This window comes from Rhinopithecus bieti, unplaced genomic scaffold (assembly GCF_001698545.2).
Source record: "Rhinopithecus bieti isolate Rb0 unplaced genomic scaffold, ASM169854v2 scaffold_3040, whole genome shotgun sequence".
Lineage (NCBI taxonomy): Eukaryota > Metazoa > Chordata > Mammalia > Primates > Cercopithecidae > Rhinopithecus > Rhinopithecus bieti.
The window spans coordinates 321,152-336,795 of NW_016804657.1; the positions used below are offsets into that span (position 1 = coordinate 321,152).

The 15,644-nt window shown below is 43.3% G+C and overlaps 1 protein-coding gene across 1 annotated transcript in view; it reads left to right on the top strand.

Moving 5' to 3' along the window:
• The first annotated feature begins 372 nt into the window (after nt 1–372).
• Nucleotides 373–15,644, top strand: part of AHCYL1 (adenosylhomocysteinase like 1) — a 40,854-nt gene continuing 25,582 nt past the window's right edge. Inside the window, exon 1 of the mRNA XM_017869611.1 lies at nt 373–859. Within this exon, the coding sequence (XP_017725100.1) occupies nt 740–859 (120 nt within the window). The 5' untranslated portion in view covers nt 373–739. The remainder of the gene's footprint in view (nt 860–15,644) is intronic.

The following is a 15,644-nucleotide window of genomic DNA, read 5'->3' on the forward strand; positions in this document are numbered from 1 at the left end:
CCCCTACGAAGTCAAAGAGGCAGGCGCTGCCCCTTGGGAAGGAGCTTTAATACAAAGGACCTGGGGCTGGGGCAGTGAGTGAGAGTTGTCTCAAGCCCCGGACTTTTCCTAGGCATGGTTGTAGAATGTGTCGTGTGGGGCTCTGGTCTTTGCTCCCAAATACCCTTTTTATGCGCCACTGAGGCCTCGCCAGGAACCCCGCAGCCCAAAGACCCTCCGTTCCGCAGCGTCGTTACATGAACCACGAGCTCCTCCCAGGGCTGATGGTGCCACCTGGTGGCACAAAGAGTCCTGCTCACTCTGGGAACTTCGCTCTCGAGCTGGAGAGAAGGAGCGGCTTCTGTGGCCCAGCCCAGCGTGGTGACGTCACGACAGAGTGCCGTTTCTCCCCGCCTCTTCCCCCTCCCGGTAGCTGCCAGTACTTGACGTGGCGTCACCGCCCTCTACCCTCGCTTTGCGTGCGTGTTTGCGTACAGCGGAGGTGGCGGCGCGGGCAGGTCGGAGCTCGGAGCTGCTGCTTCTGGTTCTCTTGTGGCCGCCGTCGCTGTCCGGCTGCCTTGAGCTGCTGAACAGACGAGGCGTGGGCCACAGCACCTCAGAAACCGTCGCAGCTCGACGCAGGGCCGGGCGGGAGGGTGGGCGATCGCGTGTCGGAGGGCGCCGCGCGGGCAGGCGGGCGGGCGCCTGAGGGGAAAGAGGCGGGGGCGGGGGGGCAGCCGCGGGCCGGGCCGGCCGGGGGATGTCGATGCCTGACGCGATGCCGCTGCCCGGGGTCGGGGAGGAGCTGAAGCAGGCCAAGGAGATCGAGGACGCCGAGAAGTACTCCTTCATGGCCACCGTCACCAAGGCGCCCAAGAAGGTGCGGGGGCTCTGGGTGGCGGCGGGGGCTCGGGCTCCGGCCTCGCGGAAGGGACGCGAGCAAGCCCGGGCTCTGGCTAGTTTGGGACTTCTGGGGCTGGGGTTGGGGTGACTGGGGACGGCGGAGGTGATGTAGGGGGTGGCGGCTATGCGGCCCCAGGCCTCTCCCGGGTTGAAAAGGCCACCTCTGACCTCACTTTCCTTTGTCCCTCGGCCCAAGTCCTCAGGGATCGTTTTGAAACCTGACAGGGCCAGGCCTTAAATTTGCGACTGACTTTTCCTAGATGAAGGTCCTCGAAGACGAGAGTGGGAGGGGGTGAACCAACTCAGCTGACGCTGTGACCAGTCCGGGGGCATGGGGTGTACAGAAAATCTCCCTTCATTTGAGTGGGTAAATCTGGCAGAACTTCCGTCAGATCTTTGGGAACAGTGGTCGATTTATCCAACAACTGCGTGATAGCTGGGAGGCAAGAGAAAAGAATGCGTGAAGCCAGCTCTGATACACAGGTGAAAGCAATGAGAGTAACATGAAATTGAAAATCTGTGATTTTCACTTTCTACAGCCTTCCAGTTACTCCGAAATATGTAAGAAATTGACATTTGGAGGGTGGTGACAGCAGACACTGTCATGGATACAGGTGGATCCTAGAGTCATGTGAATAGATTACTTAGGCATCCCTGGAGAAAGGAGCTTGGGTGGGTTGGAGTGGTGGGTGGTAAGGAAAGATTGCTCACTCTTGACTGTACTTTTGAGGCAGAACAAGTTTGATCTATTGTGCTGTGGGTTGAGCTCAAAGGACACCCTTAGAATTATCTCATAAATGGCAACCTTTGAAGATGTTAGTCTCACTAGCTCTCTGCGTGGTGGAATTGGGATCCTTATTGCTTTCTGATCATTTACTGCCAACCACATCTTGATTGTCCATACACCTGGCACCCAGTTAGCAGTAGATCAGAGAACCTTTACAAAGACGTGACCTTCCTGAAGCCAGTGAGAACCCAGATAAATGTCTCCCTTCTCTATAAAGACGGAGTCTTACAAAGCTGTCTCTGCCTGTATGCAGTGTTTAATGGGATGCAGGGCTGAACAAAGCAAGGGCTGCAGGAATAGTTAAGTCCTTGAGGCTTCAACTAGTTAAGCTGTCTTAAGTGGAGAGATGGCTTTTTTTTTTTTTAAAGTGAAGTAACCTGCCGCTCCAGAAATCAAATGCAAAATTAAAAAAGACAAGTCGCCATTGTGTGCTTTCGCTCTGTTTTTTCACAAAATTAAGAATTTAATTCCTTTAAAAGGTTGTGGAAGATCCCTTGACTTTTGCGGCATCTGATTAACTTTAGTGCTGTCAGTTCAGCTGACTGCTTTGTTGGGACAGTGACCCTTTGCAATCTGCACTATTCTTTGGAGAAACAGTCACAGTCCTTATAAGCAGAATGATTGAGAGTGGGACCTTAGGTGAGTTAGAGGAAAGAATAGAAAAGCCCTAATACCTGAATTTCCTAGACTCTGGCATCTTTGCTCTTACTTGCCTTTATGTTAGTAAATCTCTATTCTTGAAAGTACCTCTGTTGATAAGACAAAGTCTATATTGTAGATTGTGAAAACTCATTAAGGCAGGAATTCTTGTTCACCTTTGTATCCAGTGTGCCTAGCTTTGTACCCAGCGTATAGTAGGTACTCAAATACTAATTGCCCACCTGGCTGACTAATAACTGAGATGTCCATATGGCTACCTACCAGGAATAACTATTCCTTTTCCTCTCTTCTTCCCAGGAGGAATGTTACTAATGTGTATTCTTGTCAGGCCAAGTGCTGATGATTTTAAACTTATATTGCATTAGCTAAAAGAAGCAGGCTCTGCCAGGAATGTGGGAAGACCCTGTTTTAAGTTTCCATTTGCCAGTAAATGTGCCCCACCGTGTTTCTTACTAATCTTTCTCTTCTGAGTTTTATTGTTCAGCATTTGCGTAGTACTTTGTAATAAAGTGTTTTATGATGACTAATTACCCTTTCCCTAGTGATGATAAAAGACATTTATTTAGTTAATGGATCAGTTGAGGACTAGTCAAGGTCACATAGCAAGTCCTAGTCTGTTTTTCAGAAGTGCTGAATTGAACATTATGACTTAAGTCACTTTTGTACCTCTGCCATGTGTTGATAATGTGAGAAAGCATGGGAAAAGTAAGAGAGTAAAAAGTAACTTGGCATGGTACTTAATGGTGTAGAAAAAGACCTCTTCAAATGGTGCAGTCCTTCACCTATGAGAATTCTACCCTGGCTCTAGACCAGTAATCCTTGGATTATTCTGAAGCCCTGAGGCCCCTCAGGAATTGAGGATGTTCTTGATACCAGAGGATATAGGTTACTTCAGGGTGACCTTGATGATCCTCAATTAGATCAGATCCCAGTGTCACTTTCTGGTCAGCTTTTATTCATTTTGTTTGCTTTGTTTGAGATAGAGTCAGTTTTTATTCATTTTGTTTGCTTTGTTTGAGATAGAGTGGATATCCATCAATTAAAAGTATAAATATCTAGATTCTTCAACTATAATCATGACTTACTCAGTTTTGTATGCCAAGGCCTATCACACTGCTGTGAACAAAATAGGACTTGTTGGTTTGATTGAAGATTTCAGATATCTGGGTGTCGAGAAGTCAAAGGGGTATGACCTTGAGCAAATTAATTAGCTTTTGTACCTCCATCTCATCTGCCAAATATGTGCCTATTTTTTTGGAACAGGTGGAGATAGGGGCATGTTGGGGAGTTAAGATAGCAAGTGTAATTTTTTAAAAGTCTATTTGTATATTTATATTCTTCAATGGGCATTTGAAATGGCTTATAACAGAACCTATATGTGATATAAGAGGAAGTAAAAACTATAGAAAGAATGAAAAAAATATTGTTAACCTCGAGGGCTAAGATAGTTGATGAGGTTGATCACATGCAACTTTAAACTTTTAGCAGCCAGAGGATAAAAAGAATGATAGTTTCAGTCTCCTTAGCAGGCATGGGAAATAATACATGTCGGTTCCTCAAGAGGACAACTTTTCCTGACACAGAGTTCTAAAAGAATTTTTCACTGGATTATCTTAATAGCTGTAGTATAATTCACATTGTAAGGCTTGTTCACAACTGTCACTGGTGATTTCAGATGGTATGGCTAGGAAAATTTGAGGTAAGAAAAGGAATCCTTGAGTTGTGTTGTAAGAGTTAAGTGTACCACAACTGAAGAAGATCCTTGTTTAATGTTGGCAGTTATCAGTCAAACCAAGTAAGTAATGTAGTTCCCCATGACCCCTGGTTATTTATCCCTCTTTTTCTGCTACTTTGTGTAACAGGAGTGATAACTGTCCTTGGACCTTTAGAAATTGACACTGTGTCAAGTTGATTCTTTTTTCATAATGTAAACCCAAATCTCCAACTTGTTGGAGAGCTCTTACAATAAGCATGTTTCTCTGGAAGGCCTGTCAGAACATTTGCTGTTCTCTGAACTTCTGAACATTAAGGGCACTCTCCAGAGTGATCCATTAAACATTTTGACCTAGGATCTGTGCAGTCAGACCCACCAGCAAAATGTGGGGAAGGAGAAGAGCGCAAAAGAAACTACTTTTGTTTATAGGATATTCTTTATTTGAATGAAGCTATGTGGTACTAATTCATCAAAAGGGTCAGCTGAGACTTACGAAGCACGTCAGGTAGAGCCCCAATGAGTACAGCTTGGGTGTTAACCTGATAGATAAAATCCGGGTTTCTCCTTTTCTCATAAGAGTTATCTTATGGTTAATTTTTGGTGCAATTGTATAGAATTTACACCAGGACTTGTCAGAATCACTGAAAGGAGATTTCATAGGTTGGCATTTCCTATCTTCACATCATTAGTATCTCTTGATTCTCTTTAGAGTGGCTACTGTTTTAGTAGCAGTCTTTGAAACAGGAGTTGGGGTGTAAGAAGATCCTCTTTTTAAGATTTCTCCACAGATATTGATTACCTCTCTTTTTCTTGTTTGGTTTAGTTAGTTACACTCTAGTTTCCAAATTACTTTGTTCTAAGTTCCTTTAGACATTTAGCTTGTAACAGAAAGAAATCTGTTAGAAGATTTCTAGATCAGTAGTTGTCTAGATCTTTTGCTGCCAAGGTTACAAAGATACACCTTTTCTTTTATCAGGAGTGTGTCATTTGGATCGAGTGTTTCACCCAATATAATATTCTTTTTTAAAATGTATTTTTATTTTTTATAGAGATGGGGAAATCCCTGTGTTGCCCAGGCTTGTCTCGAACTCCTGGGCTCAAGCAATTTCCCACCTTGGCCTCCCGAAGTGCTGGGATTACAGGCATGAGCCACCATGCCCACCCTCAATATAGTATTCTTGGAAAGTTGTCGATAAAAGCTATTTGATACATGGAATCATGCAGGTCTTTAGTTGCCTGTGACTCCTAGCAAGTGTACTCTGCCACTCCAAGTAGTTAATGATCTGTAAATAAGCACTTTAATGCCCTCTTGGGGTTGTTTTAAAGGAACTGTCGAGTAAAGGAGAATCATTTATACCTACCTGTTTCTCAAGTTTGGGAATGTGAGTATTGCATTTTTAGAAAGAATGTCAACCCTGATTATACTGGACACATTTTATTATAATTCAGAACTGAGTAGTAATTCAGAATACATGCTAATAAGGTGCGTCAGATGCATTCCTATCATGTGTGAAGGACAACCTGTGTGCATAGGACCAGAGTTTTTTCTAGCCTGAAATCTGAGAATCCCAAGTTGAAGACAAATTCTTACCACAAATTTTCCTTTTGATTATTGTCAATACTATCAGTGCCTATTGTGTAGTAAGCAGTTAATAAAAATTCACACAGAATTGCAGTTGCCTTTCCTCTCTGATTCCATATTTTCCTTTGACTCACTCAAGTAGTTCTTTTGTCCCACTGTTGCTTGGCTGTTACATGAGACCCCTTTAACTTCCCGTTTCTGTTCCTAAAACTGTGAGTAGTAGTACAACGTAAGTTAGGCACTTGATTTTTGGAGTCAGTTTTACCTTTAGTCTCTACCATCTAATAGTTGTGGGACATTCAACAAGTGAGCGTCCTTTTCTCATCTGTAAAATGGGGAACAATGATAGTGCTACCTATATAGATGGTTGAGAGGATTAGCATTTAGTAAATATTAATTAGTGGCTTATTTTGTACCTAGAGTGACCATATATCCTGGTTTGCCTGGTGCAATTCTGGTTTATACCTGTTATCCTAGCATGCAGTCCAGTAAGTGCCTCCGCAACTCTGAAAGTTACCCTGGTTTATGTGGCCACCCTGTTTATAACTCTCTGGATGATGCAACACGATAGTGCAAATGAGAGCCTAATTTTGAAATGTTAAAAAACCAAAACAAAGAAGTTTCTATTGGAGTGTCTTTTCAATAGGAAAATTTTTTTCTGACAAAAATGTTATTTCATATAGAGCTTATAGCTACTGAACCCCAAAACATTTTGTTGATTACGGGGGCAGGGTACGTAGACAGAAATCTTAGAGCTTTTGGTGGAGTTGAGATGTCCTCTACCTTACCATTCCCCATTCATCCCCATAATACATAATGCACTCATAGAATGTGGGTATTTTTCAGACAGTAGGCCAGTCTCAGTCCAGGAGTTTATTTCCTTAAACTGCAGGTGTTTGGGGGTTTTCCCAAACTAGAATCCTTGAATTACATGAAATAATTCCAAAGACTTCTGAACTGTGACTTTATCATTTTAGATATGTACTCCAGGACCCCGCCCCACATCCCTGTAGGTACTATTTTTTTTTTTGCTCTTAACAGCTTGCTCCTAATTATGTATAACTGATTTTCTCCTGTAGAAATGTGTGGCCTTTGCTGCATGCCACTCATAGAACTAGAGTGGAGCATCCATGCCTTTATTGAGAGACTCAGGCTGGTTTCATTTTTGTTTCTGTTTAATTTTTCTAAAGGATTTAGCCTGGTGCCTTACTCTCAGAATGTAGATAATGATTGATACTGCTTAGCAGTATACACTGAGCGACTTAATCATTTACTACCCAAATGGGACACAAAGTAAAAAGTTTAATAAACTACTGGTGAAAGGTAGTATTTGGAATCCTGGGGTAGAGATTGGGAAAGTACTTTTGAGAACCACAGGTACAAGACTGTCCAAGCATGCTCCTCCTTTCTTACCGTAAAAGCCCCAATGCCTCCGCTAATGTGCCTGTGTACTTAACCTGTGGGGCTTAATGGGCTTAACATGTTCTCCCCTACCAGCCCAAGCCAGTTCACTTGTTTTAAAGTGGACAGCCTGTACTCAATTGTGTGATGGAAATGAGGCGTATTAAACAGGAGGGGTCTGAGACTGCTCTCTGTTCCATGCTGTTCATCTTGGACCTGCCTCAGGCTTACTTCTTCACAGTTTGAGGAACTGCCCAGCAAGAGCACACCCTGTTGTTGACATGTTTTTCTCTTTTCTCCGGAACCTGCGAGTGTACGATGGCATTAGTGGAATCCCTCTGAGCCTGTGTGCCAAGGAAAATACTACTGTGCTGATCCACAATAATGCGTGGCTCAGTGTGAGCTAGATGGTAAATCTGTGAGTGACAGAGTAAAGGGGCAGGAGGCTGGAGGAGATAAGTGTAACCATCTTTCATTCACTTAGACCTCCTGAATGAAGCTGTTCATACTGAATTTTGAGCAATGAGAGGATTGTGGAAGTTCTGTTTTTAATAAATGGCTCCAACTCTTCTAGTACTTACTAATTGTATTAAGGTGAACCTTTGGGACATAGGTTTCCATGTGCATAATGGGAAGTACTTCGTCCCTTTTCCCCCAGGACTGGCTTGACCTCACATCAGAGTTTTTGGGCCATGACCTGTTTCCTTTGTGGTTCCAGAAATCAGTGGGAAAAAGAGAGAGAGAGAGAGAGAGAGACCTATCATAAAAGTTAATAGGACAGGCCGGGCACGATGGCTCATGCCTGTAATCCCAGCACTTTGGGAGGCCGAGGCGGGTGGATCACGAGGTCAGGAAATCAAGACCATCCTGGCCAGCCTGGTGAAACCCTGTCTGTACTAAAAATACAAAACAAATTACCTGGGTGTGGTGGCACACACCTGTAGTCCCAGCTACCCGGGAGGCTGAGGCAGGAGAATTGCTTGAACCTGGGAGGCGGAGGTTGCAGTGAGCCAAGATCTCACCACTGCATTCCAGCCTGGCGATAGAGCGAGACTCCGTCTCAAAAAAAAGTTAATAGGACAGAGATTCTGATCTGCCCTCTTTGACCAGACCCACCCCTTCTCCTTCCTCAAAGACTTTAAGGAAAAGACTTCAGGTTCTCATGACTGTTAGCTTTATTTTGGAGATGTAGAAAAGAGAGATTCACCTTGAATTTTCAAAATGCACATCCCCGTCTTTGTTTCTAATTTTAGAAGAGAGGTCAATAAGTAGACAGATTTGTGTAGAAGATAGAGAATTGGAATATGCTTCCTTTTTGCCTATTTGAGGGAATGCTCTTGAGAATCACTGGATTAGAGACCGTAGAACAATGGTTCTTACCATTTGAGTCAGAGGTCCTTTTAAGAATTTAATGAAAATCCTGGTTCTTTCCTCAGGAAAATTCAGGAGCACAGGAATTTGCATACTCTGTTAGAGGATTTATGGGACTTATGAAACTCATGGATCCTGGGTTTTAAAGCCCTGATGTAGAAGGCCAGGCCTCCAAGCCACACCATCTCTTTTCGTTACAAGTCCACAAACTACTAAGAGATTAAGTTTCCAGCCTGCAGTTTGTCCTTATGGCTTGGAACAAAGCTGAGGTTGTTGGCGTTGTCAGCTGCCTCTTTGGGATGCTCCTCAGCTTCCCAGAAGACTCATTAAAAGTGCCTTCAGAGTTCAGCTCAGGAACTTACACACATTCGAAGCAGCATTTCGGCCACTTTGGGGATTTTTTTGGTATTACCTTAACTCTACCGCTCTTCATATGAAATGCGGATGCCCCTGAAGCTTCAGAGCTGATTCCATAGGAGTGTTTGAAATAGGAGCTCACATAGTAGATTATCAAAACTAAGCAAAATAATTTTCTTCTCTATGTCTCTCAAAAATAGGTTTGATTTCAATGTAGTGCTTCTCAAACTTATATCTTAAGGACTGACCTAATGGTATTTGAATCTTACTTGTTATTTGACTTTTCTAGATGGAACGTGTTGAGGGCAAAGATCATATCTCACGCATATATATATAGTACCTGACAGATAATACTGTCAATAAATGTTTATTGAATAAAATAATATGAGATAATCATTCCTAGGAGAAAGTAAGTTGGACTCGTGTGGTGGCTTTGACTCACTTTCCCTTTCAGTTGGCTGGGGTGATTTTTGTAACTCTTAGAGCCCTCTCACATAGGTGTAAGGAAGTACCGAGAACTGCAGGTGAGAAATTGATGAGAATTTCCAACTTAATATATCCCTTTATAATGCCAGAAATAGGAGGTCAGGGAGAAGACATCTGAATATATGCCTCCAGCTTCTTAGCCCAGTGGCAGTGGGCATAGGGATATCCTTAGACAATAATGGGGAAGGTAACTTGAATTTCTCACCATTGAAACAATTTTTAAACCCTTAGCATTAGGGACACTCTACCCAAAGTTGAAACTGGTATCCTGGTTTATACATGCTCTTGATTTAAAGAACAGGAAGGCTTTCACATAGGGTGTTTGAGGTTTGGGGATTCGTGATGAGTTGAATAGTTTGATTTTGAAAAGTGCATTGGAACTCTGAAAGTAATAAACAATAGCTCTGCCCGGCAGTGATGAGCAAACTTCTGGTTCTTACTCTGCAACCCTGGCTTCCCCTTCTGAGCCAAAGGCTGCGTTTGATGCTCAAAAGCTATACGTGCCCTTCTCTCTTTGAAACACACCTCCTTTAGAATTACAGTCTTCTGGGAACCAGGCCAATGCTTGTCCTAGCCAGAAGCTCAGGCTCTAATTGGCACTAAATTTTGTCTGTTCTGTTTCACTTCAAGTGTGTAACTTAGGCAAGATTCAGGGGAAAGGGAGACCTTCAGAATTTTGCTATTTTGTGTTGTCTGTTTGTTTGAGATGGATTTTCGCTCTTGTCGCCCAGGCTGGAGTGTGATGGCACGATCTCGGCTCACTGCAATCTCTGCCTCCCGTGTTCAAGAGATTCTCCTGCCTCAGCCTCCCAGGTAGCTGGGATTACAGGCATGTGCCACCACACCTAATTGTGTGTGTGTGTGTTTTGTAGAGATGGGATTTCACCATGTTGGTCAGGGTGGTCTTGAACTCCTGACCTCAGGTGATCCACCACCCTCAGCCTCCCAAAGTGTTGGGATTATAGGCATAAGCCACTGCGCCCGGCGAATTTTGCTATTTTGGAAGTTGAAATAGGTGCTTCGGTAACTAATTCAGTTTCCTGTGGGTGGCCAGGTGGTATCCCACTTCTAATTCAATACTTGAGGGTTCGGTGCCCAGCTTCTGAGCACCAGATTTCTTAGCAAGCAAGACATGAAGATTCCCAGTGTTCATTTATGAGAAGTAGCCCAGCTGGCTTGTCATGCTGGACTAGATGAATTGTGAATGTTAATTATATTGATAATACAGTGGCCTTGGTAACAGACTTGTAGCTGCTGTAGAATCTGTTTACTTCAGGTTTGTAACAGAAAAGAGACCAAGCTGGTTGGGAACATGGTGTTCTCAGTGTAATAAGATGTATTGTAAGTCCAAGGAAAATGCATCTTGGAGGGGCTGACCTTATTGCACCCCTTCCCCAAGATTTTACAGAGAGAAACACTATTCTGGGGATAGTTTCTGTTCTTGTTCGCCAATCAAGAATGAATTGAGGTTGGCAAAGGCTGGGTTTTCAGTGGAAGCGGGGTAAAGTGAGTTTACAAATCATAAAGTTTAGAAGGAGAACACCTTTGTTAAGCACCTTATTTCTCTACGTAGTTTATAATTAGGAGGGGATGGTTGATGAGATTAGTTTTGGCCCTTGTGTTCAGAAGGTGGAGCCCCTCCTATTTGGGGAGTAGGGGGTTCATAATTCTGTACATTCTTATTCCACAGTAAGGGGATTAGCTGAGCGCTGGGCATGTTTGGAATGAGAGCACTTTGCCAATTTTTACTGAATTTGGACCAAACCGTAATAAAAATACAGTCTCTGTCTTCCTCAGACAGTCTCTTTGTCGTGTTCTCCTAACCCCTGTGGATGCCTCTGATGGATTGTCTGTTCCTAACAGATGGAGTTGGTATTAAAGGTAGATTCTCTACTTCCTTTGCCTTATTTGTTTTGTTTCTGAACAAGGCATATCTAATGCATTTGTTCCCTGTGTTGGAAGTTGCTTTGTCAAGAGCCTGGTAAACTCAGTGTGCTTGTGTTTCCTTTTCAGATCCTGCTTAGATTATTTCTTAGATCAGCACTTCTCATTCTGTAGAAGGAGAAGAAGGTATCAGTCACATGGGCAGCTTTTCGCAATAACTCATTACCTGGTTCTAAACTAGAGCTGTGTAATCAGAATGGGGGAGGAGCTGAGAGTAAGAGAGCAGATGGAGAATCGATTGACATTTTGAACCAGCTTCACCAGATAAACTTGAAAGCTCCCAGATTTAGAACTATTCTTTTAGATTATCTAGCAAGACCGACCAACATTGTTAGGAAATCTAATAATCAGATGCTAATGGGCCAGGCACGGTGGCTCATGCCTGTAATCCCAATACTTTGGGAGGCCAAGGCAGGCAGATCACCTCAGGTCAGGGTTCGAGACCAGCCTGGCCAACATGGCAAAACCCCATCTCTACTAAAAATACAAAAATTAGCCGGGTGTGGTGGCGGGTGCCTGTAGGCCCAGCTACTCAGGAGGCTGAGGCAGGAGAATCACTTGAATCCATGGGGCGGAGCAGGTTGCCGTGAGCCGAGATGGCATGACTACGCTCCAGCCTGGGCAACAGAGCAAGACTACGTCTCAAAAAAGAAAAAAAAGATGGTAACGCAGCTACCACCTCTCCTGGATGATTCTGTTCACAAGGAGAAATATTGGTCCTCCCTCATGTGAAAGGTCCTGAAAATAGTCTACTGTTGCTCTTTTTCTGCAAGTATTCGGAGTAAACCATGACCAGAAATCATGTAGCCCTGTCTGCTCAGGATGCAGTGTCCCAGGACCTGTGCTAGGCACTTAGGGTACATCAGTGAACAAAACAGAGATTCATACTCTGTAGAGCTGACATTCTTGTGAGGTTATTATTTGGATCATTTAAGTCCAGTGTAGTGGTTCTTAACCATTTGGGGTTTGGAACCCTCAGAGATGTGTACATATTCCAGCAAAATGCACATAGTCATGTGTCACTTAACAAGGGGGATACATTCTGTAAACCATGTCCTTAGGTGATTTTGTTGTTGTACAAACATCATAGAGACTTTAAATGACTGGCAGCACAGTAGGTTTGTTACACCAGCATCACCACAAACATGTGAGTAATGCGCTGCACTACAGTGTCACCAGGCAATAGGAATTTTTCAGCTCTATCATATTCTATGGAACCACCACTGTGTATGTGGTCCATCATTGACCAACCTTTATTGCACAGCACAGGACCATATAAGAGGAAATTGGCAGCCTGAAGCCCATCCATGGACCCAGGGCTAAGAACCTAGAAGACTTGTCTAGAATTGAGGATGTGGTGATTGGGATAAAGCCAGGCCCTGAATTGGGGGTTTGGAACCATTATCTCCTAGCCAGACTGGGTTGTAGTTTCTTGATCTGTACAGCCAGAGCAGTGTGTAAACAACTCAAGGATATCACTAGAAAAGCAGGGAATGGCTAAGCCTTCTCTAAGCTAAAGAGTCTGTGTTTTATGTGAAATGCTAAGAATGATTCTGACTGTTCTCACTCTTACCCCTAGTTGCTGGTTGGCTGGGCTTCTGGCGTTCAATAGATTGAAAGTCAGGTCAGAATAAGAATTTCCCTAATGTGCTAATTTATATTATGAATTCCTAGACTGACAGTGATAGTAAAGTTATAGAGATCATGAGAAGAGGACATTTTAGTGAAATTCTGGCTTCAAAACACAGAAAGTGACGGGAGTTGGTTGAGGGGCTGATGAAATAGTCAAAGAGTAAAGATTAGAGAAAGATGACAGGAAGAAAAGGAGGGCAGAACTCGGGCAGTCGACTAAGCTGGTGAGCCAGTAGCCAGGAGAGTAGCTTTCTCCTTAAGCCAAAGTGAGCCGATCTGAGACTTACATATAGAAAAATAGTCCTTTTTGGTCTTGGAGGGGTCTGTCACTCTTGCTTTGTTACCAAATAGGACCCGGGATAAAAAGGGGGAGGGCAGATAAGGGTTTTCCTGATTTATACCAATGTTAATATATCTTTGTTGCTGGAAAAGTTGGTGTTAAACTTGAAAGAATGGCCAATCCATGCCTGAGGGTTAGTGCAGTGTGTAACACGTACTGCGGAAACATGAATGAAATGGGACACTGGGAGAGAGAATTATGTAGGAAGATAGCCAGATTTAGAGGTTGGAGCACACGGAGTCCTGTGCCAGTTCCACCTTTACCTCCCTGAAATCTGATCTTTAGTATAACCATAGGCCAAGACCTCTTTACTTTAGGTTGATCTTTACAGGGATACCTAAGGGAGACTTTCCATATGCACACTGAAAGGTAGCTGAATAAGGGCTGTGTTCAGGCTAAACTTGTATAAACTCATCTCATTAGAGAACAGAGCCCACAGTCCTCCCCAGAGGAGTGAGGAGGCTCTAGATGGTTCCAGTTATAACTGCTCTCCAGCATATGGAAAAACAGTTCTGCTATGAAACCTTCCAACCAGCTACTCACATAAAGACATCTCATTGTTTGCTCAGTGGTGCATTAAAGCTGAGGCTGCCTAAACTAGATAATATAATCACATACCAATTATCTTTTTTTTTTTTTTTTTTAAAGAAGCCCTTTAAAATAACCAAAAGAATTTCACACCTCACTTCCTGGAACTGGGTCTGTTTTGCAGTTGTATTCAGCTTGTGAAGTTATATAGTTAAAACTTGCTACTCGGTTTTCAGAAAAATTATTCTTAAAAATTATAATTAAAAATTCTTATTCTTGGGCCAGGTGTAGTGGCTCATGCCTGTAACGCTAGCACTTTGGGAGGCCAAAGCAGGAGGATCCTCTGAGCCCAGGAGTTTGAGGCCAGCCTGGGTAACACAGGGAGACCCTGTCTCTAAAAAATAAAAATAAATAAAAATTATTGTTTTTTTGAGACCGAGTTTCACTCTTTTGCCCAGGCTAGAATGCAGTGGCGTGATCTCAGCTCACTGCCACCTCCGTTCCCTGGGTTCAAGCGATCCTCTTGCCTCAGCCTCCTGAGTAGCTGGGATTATAGGTGCCCACCACCACTCCTGGCTGATTTTTGTATTTTTACTACAGACGAGGTTTCACCATGTTGGCCAGGCTGGTCTCAAACTTCTGACCTCAGGTGATCCACCCACCTTGGCCTCCCAAAGTGCTAGGATTACAGGTGTGGGCCACGGAGCCTGGCCATAAAAATTCTTAAGTGGAAAATTTTCTCTGTTCATTGAGTATTGGATATTTTTTTCAACTTTATTAAGGTATAATTGACAAGTGAAAACTGTATGTATTTGGGCCAGGAGCAGTGGCTCACGTCTTTGGGAGGCTGAGGTGGGAAGATTGCTCGAAGCCAAGAGTTCAAGACCAGCCAGAGCAACATAATGAAATCCTCATCTTTTACAAAAAAGGAAAAAAAAAATCAACTGGGCATGGTGGCACATGACTGTTATCCTAGCCACTCAGGAGGCTGAGGCCAGAGGATTGCTTGAGCCCAGCAATTGGTTGCAGTGAACTATGATCCTGCCACTTTACTCTAGTCGGGGTGACAGCAAGACTCTGTCTCTTAAAAAAAAAAAAGTACTCAAGGTGTACAGTGTGATATTTTGATGTATACATTGTGAAATTATTACCACAGTCAAGCTAGCTAATATATCCATCACCTCATAGTTACTTTGTGTGTTGTATGTGATGAGAATACTTAGGATCTACTCTTAGCAAATTTCTTTTTTTTTTTTTTTTTTTTTTTGAGACGGGGTCTCGCTCTTTCCCCCCGGCCGGGGGGCAGGGGGGCGATCTCGGCTCACTACAAGCTCCCCTCCCGGGTTCCCGCCATTCTCCTGCCTCAGCCTCCCGAGTAGCTGGGACTACAGGCGCCCGCAACCGCACCCAGCTAATTTTTTGTATTTTTAGTAGAGACAGGGTTTCACTGTGGTCTCGATTTCCTGACCTTGTGATCCGCCCGCCTTGGACTTCCAAAGTGCTCAGGCGTGAGCCACCGCGCCCGGCCAGCAAATTTCTAGTATACAATATGTTATTGTTAACTACAGTCACTGTGCTGTTCATTAACTCTCCAGAACTTATTTATAACTCCAAACTGTACCCTTTAACCAACATTTCCTCATTTCTTCCACCTTCCTGACTCCTGGTAAGAACCTTCTGCTTTTTCTTCTATGAGTTTGGCTTTTTTAGATCGCACATAAAAGTGAGATTATTTAATTGATTACTTTAAATAAATACCAACCATAACTTTGAAACCAAGATTCAGTAATCATGTATCATGTTACTTAAATCCAGAATACTTCAATAAAAATAATAGCCTTACAAGAACTTTTGTTAGTCATAGTAGTCACAAAGGTGGTACCAGAAAGTAGAAATACATCAATGGTAATTTTTTTTTTTAACCCGAGGTTAAAATTTTTTATTTTTTATTTTATTTTTA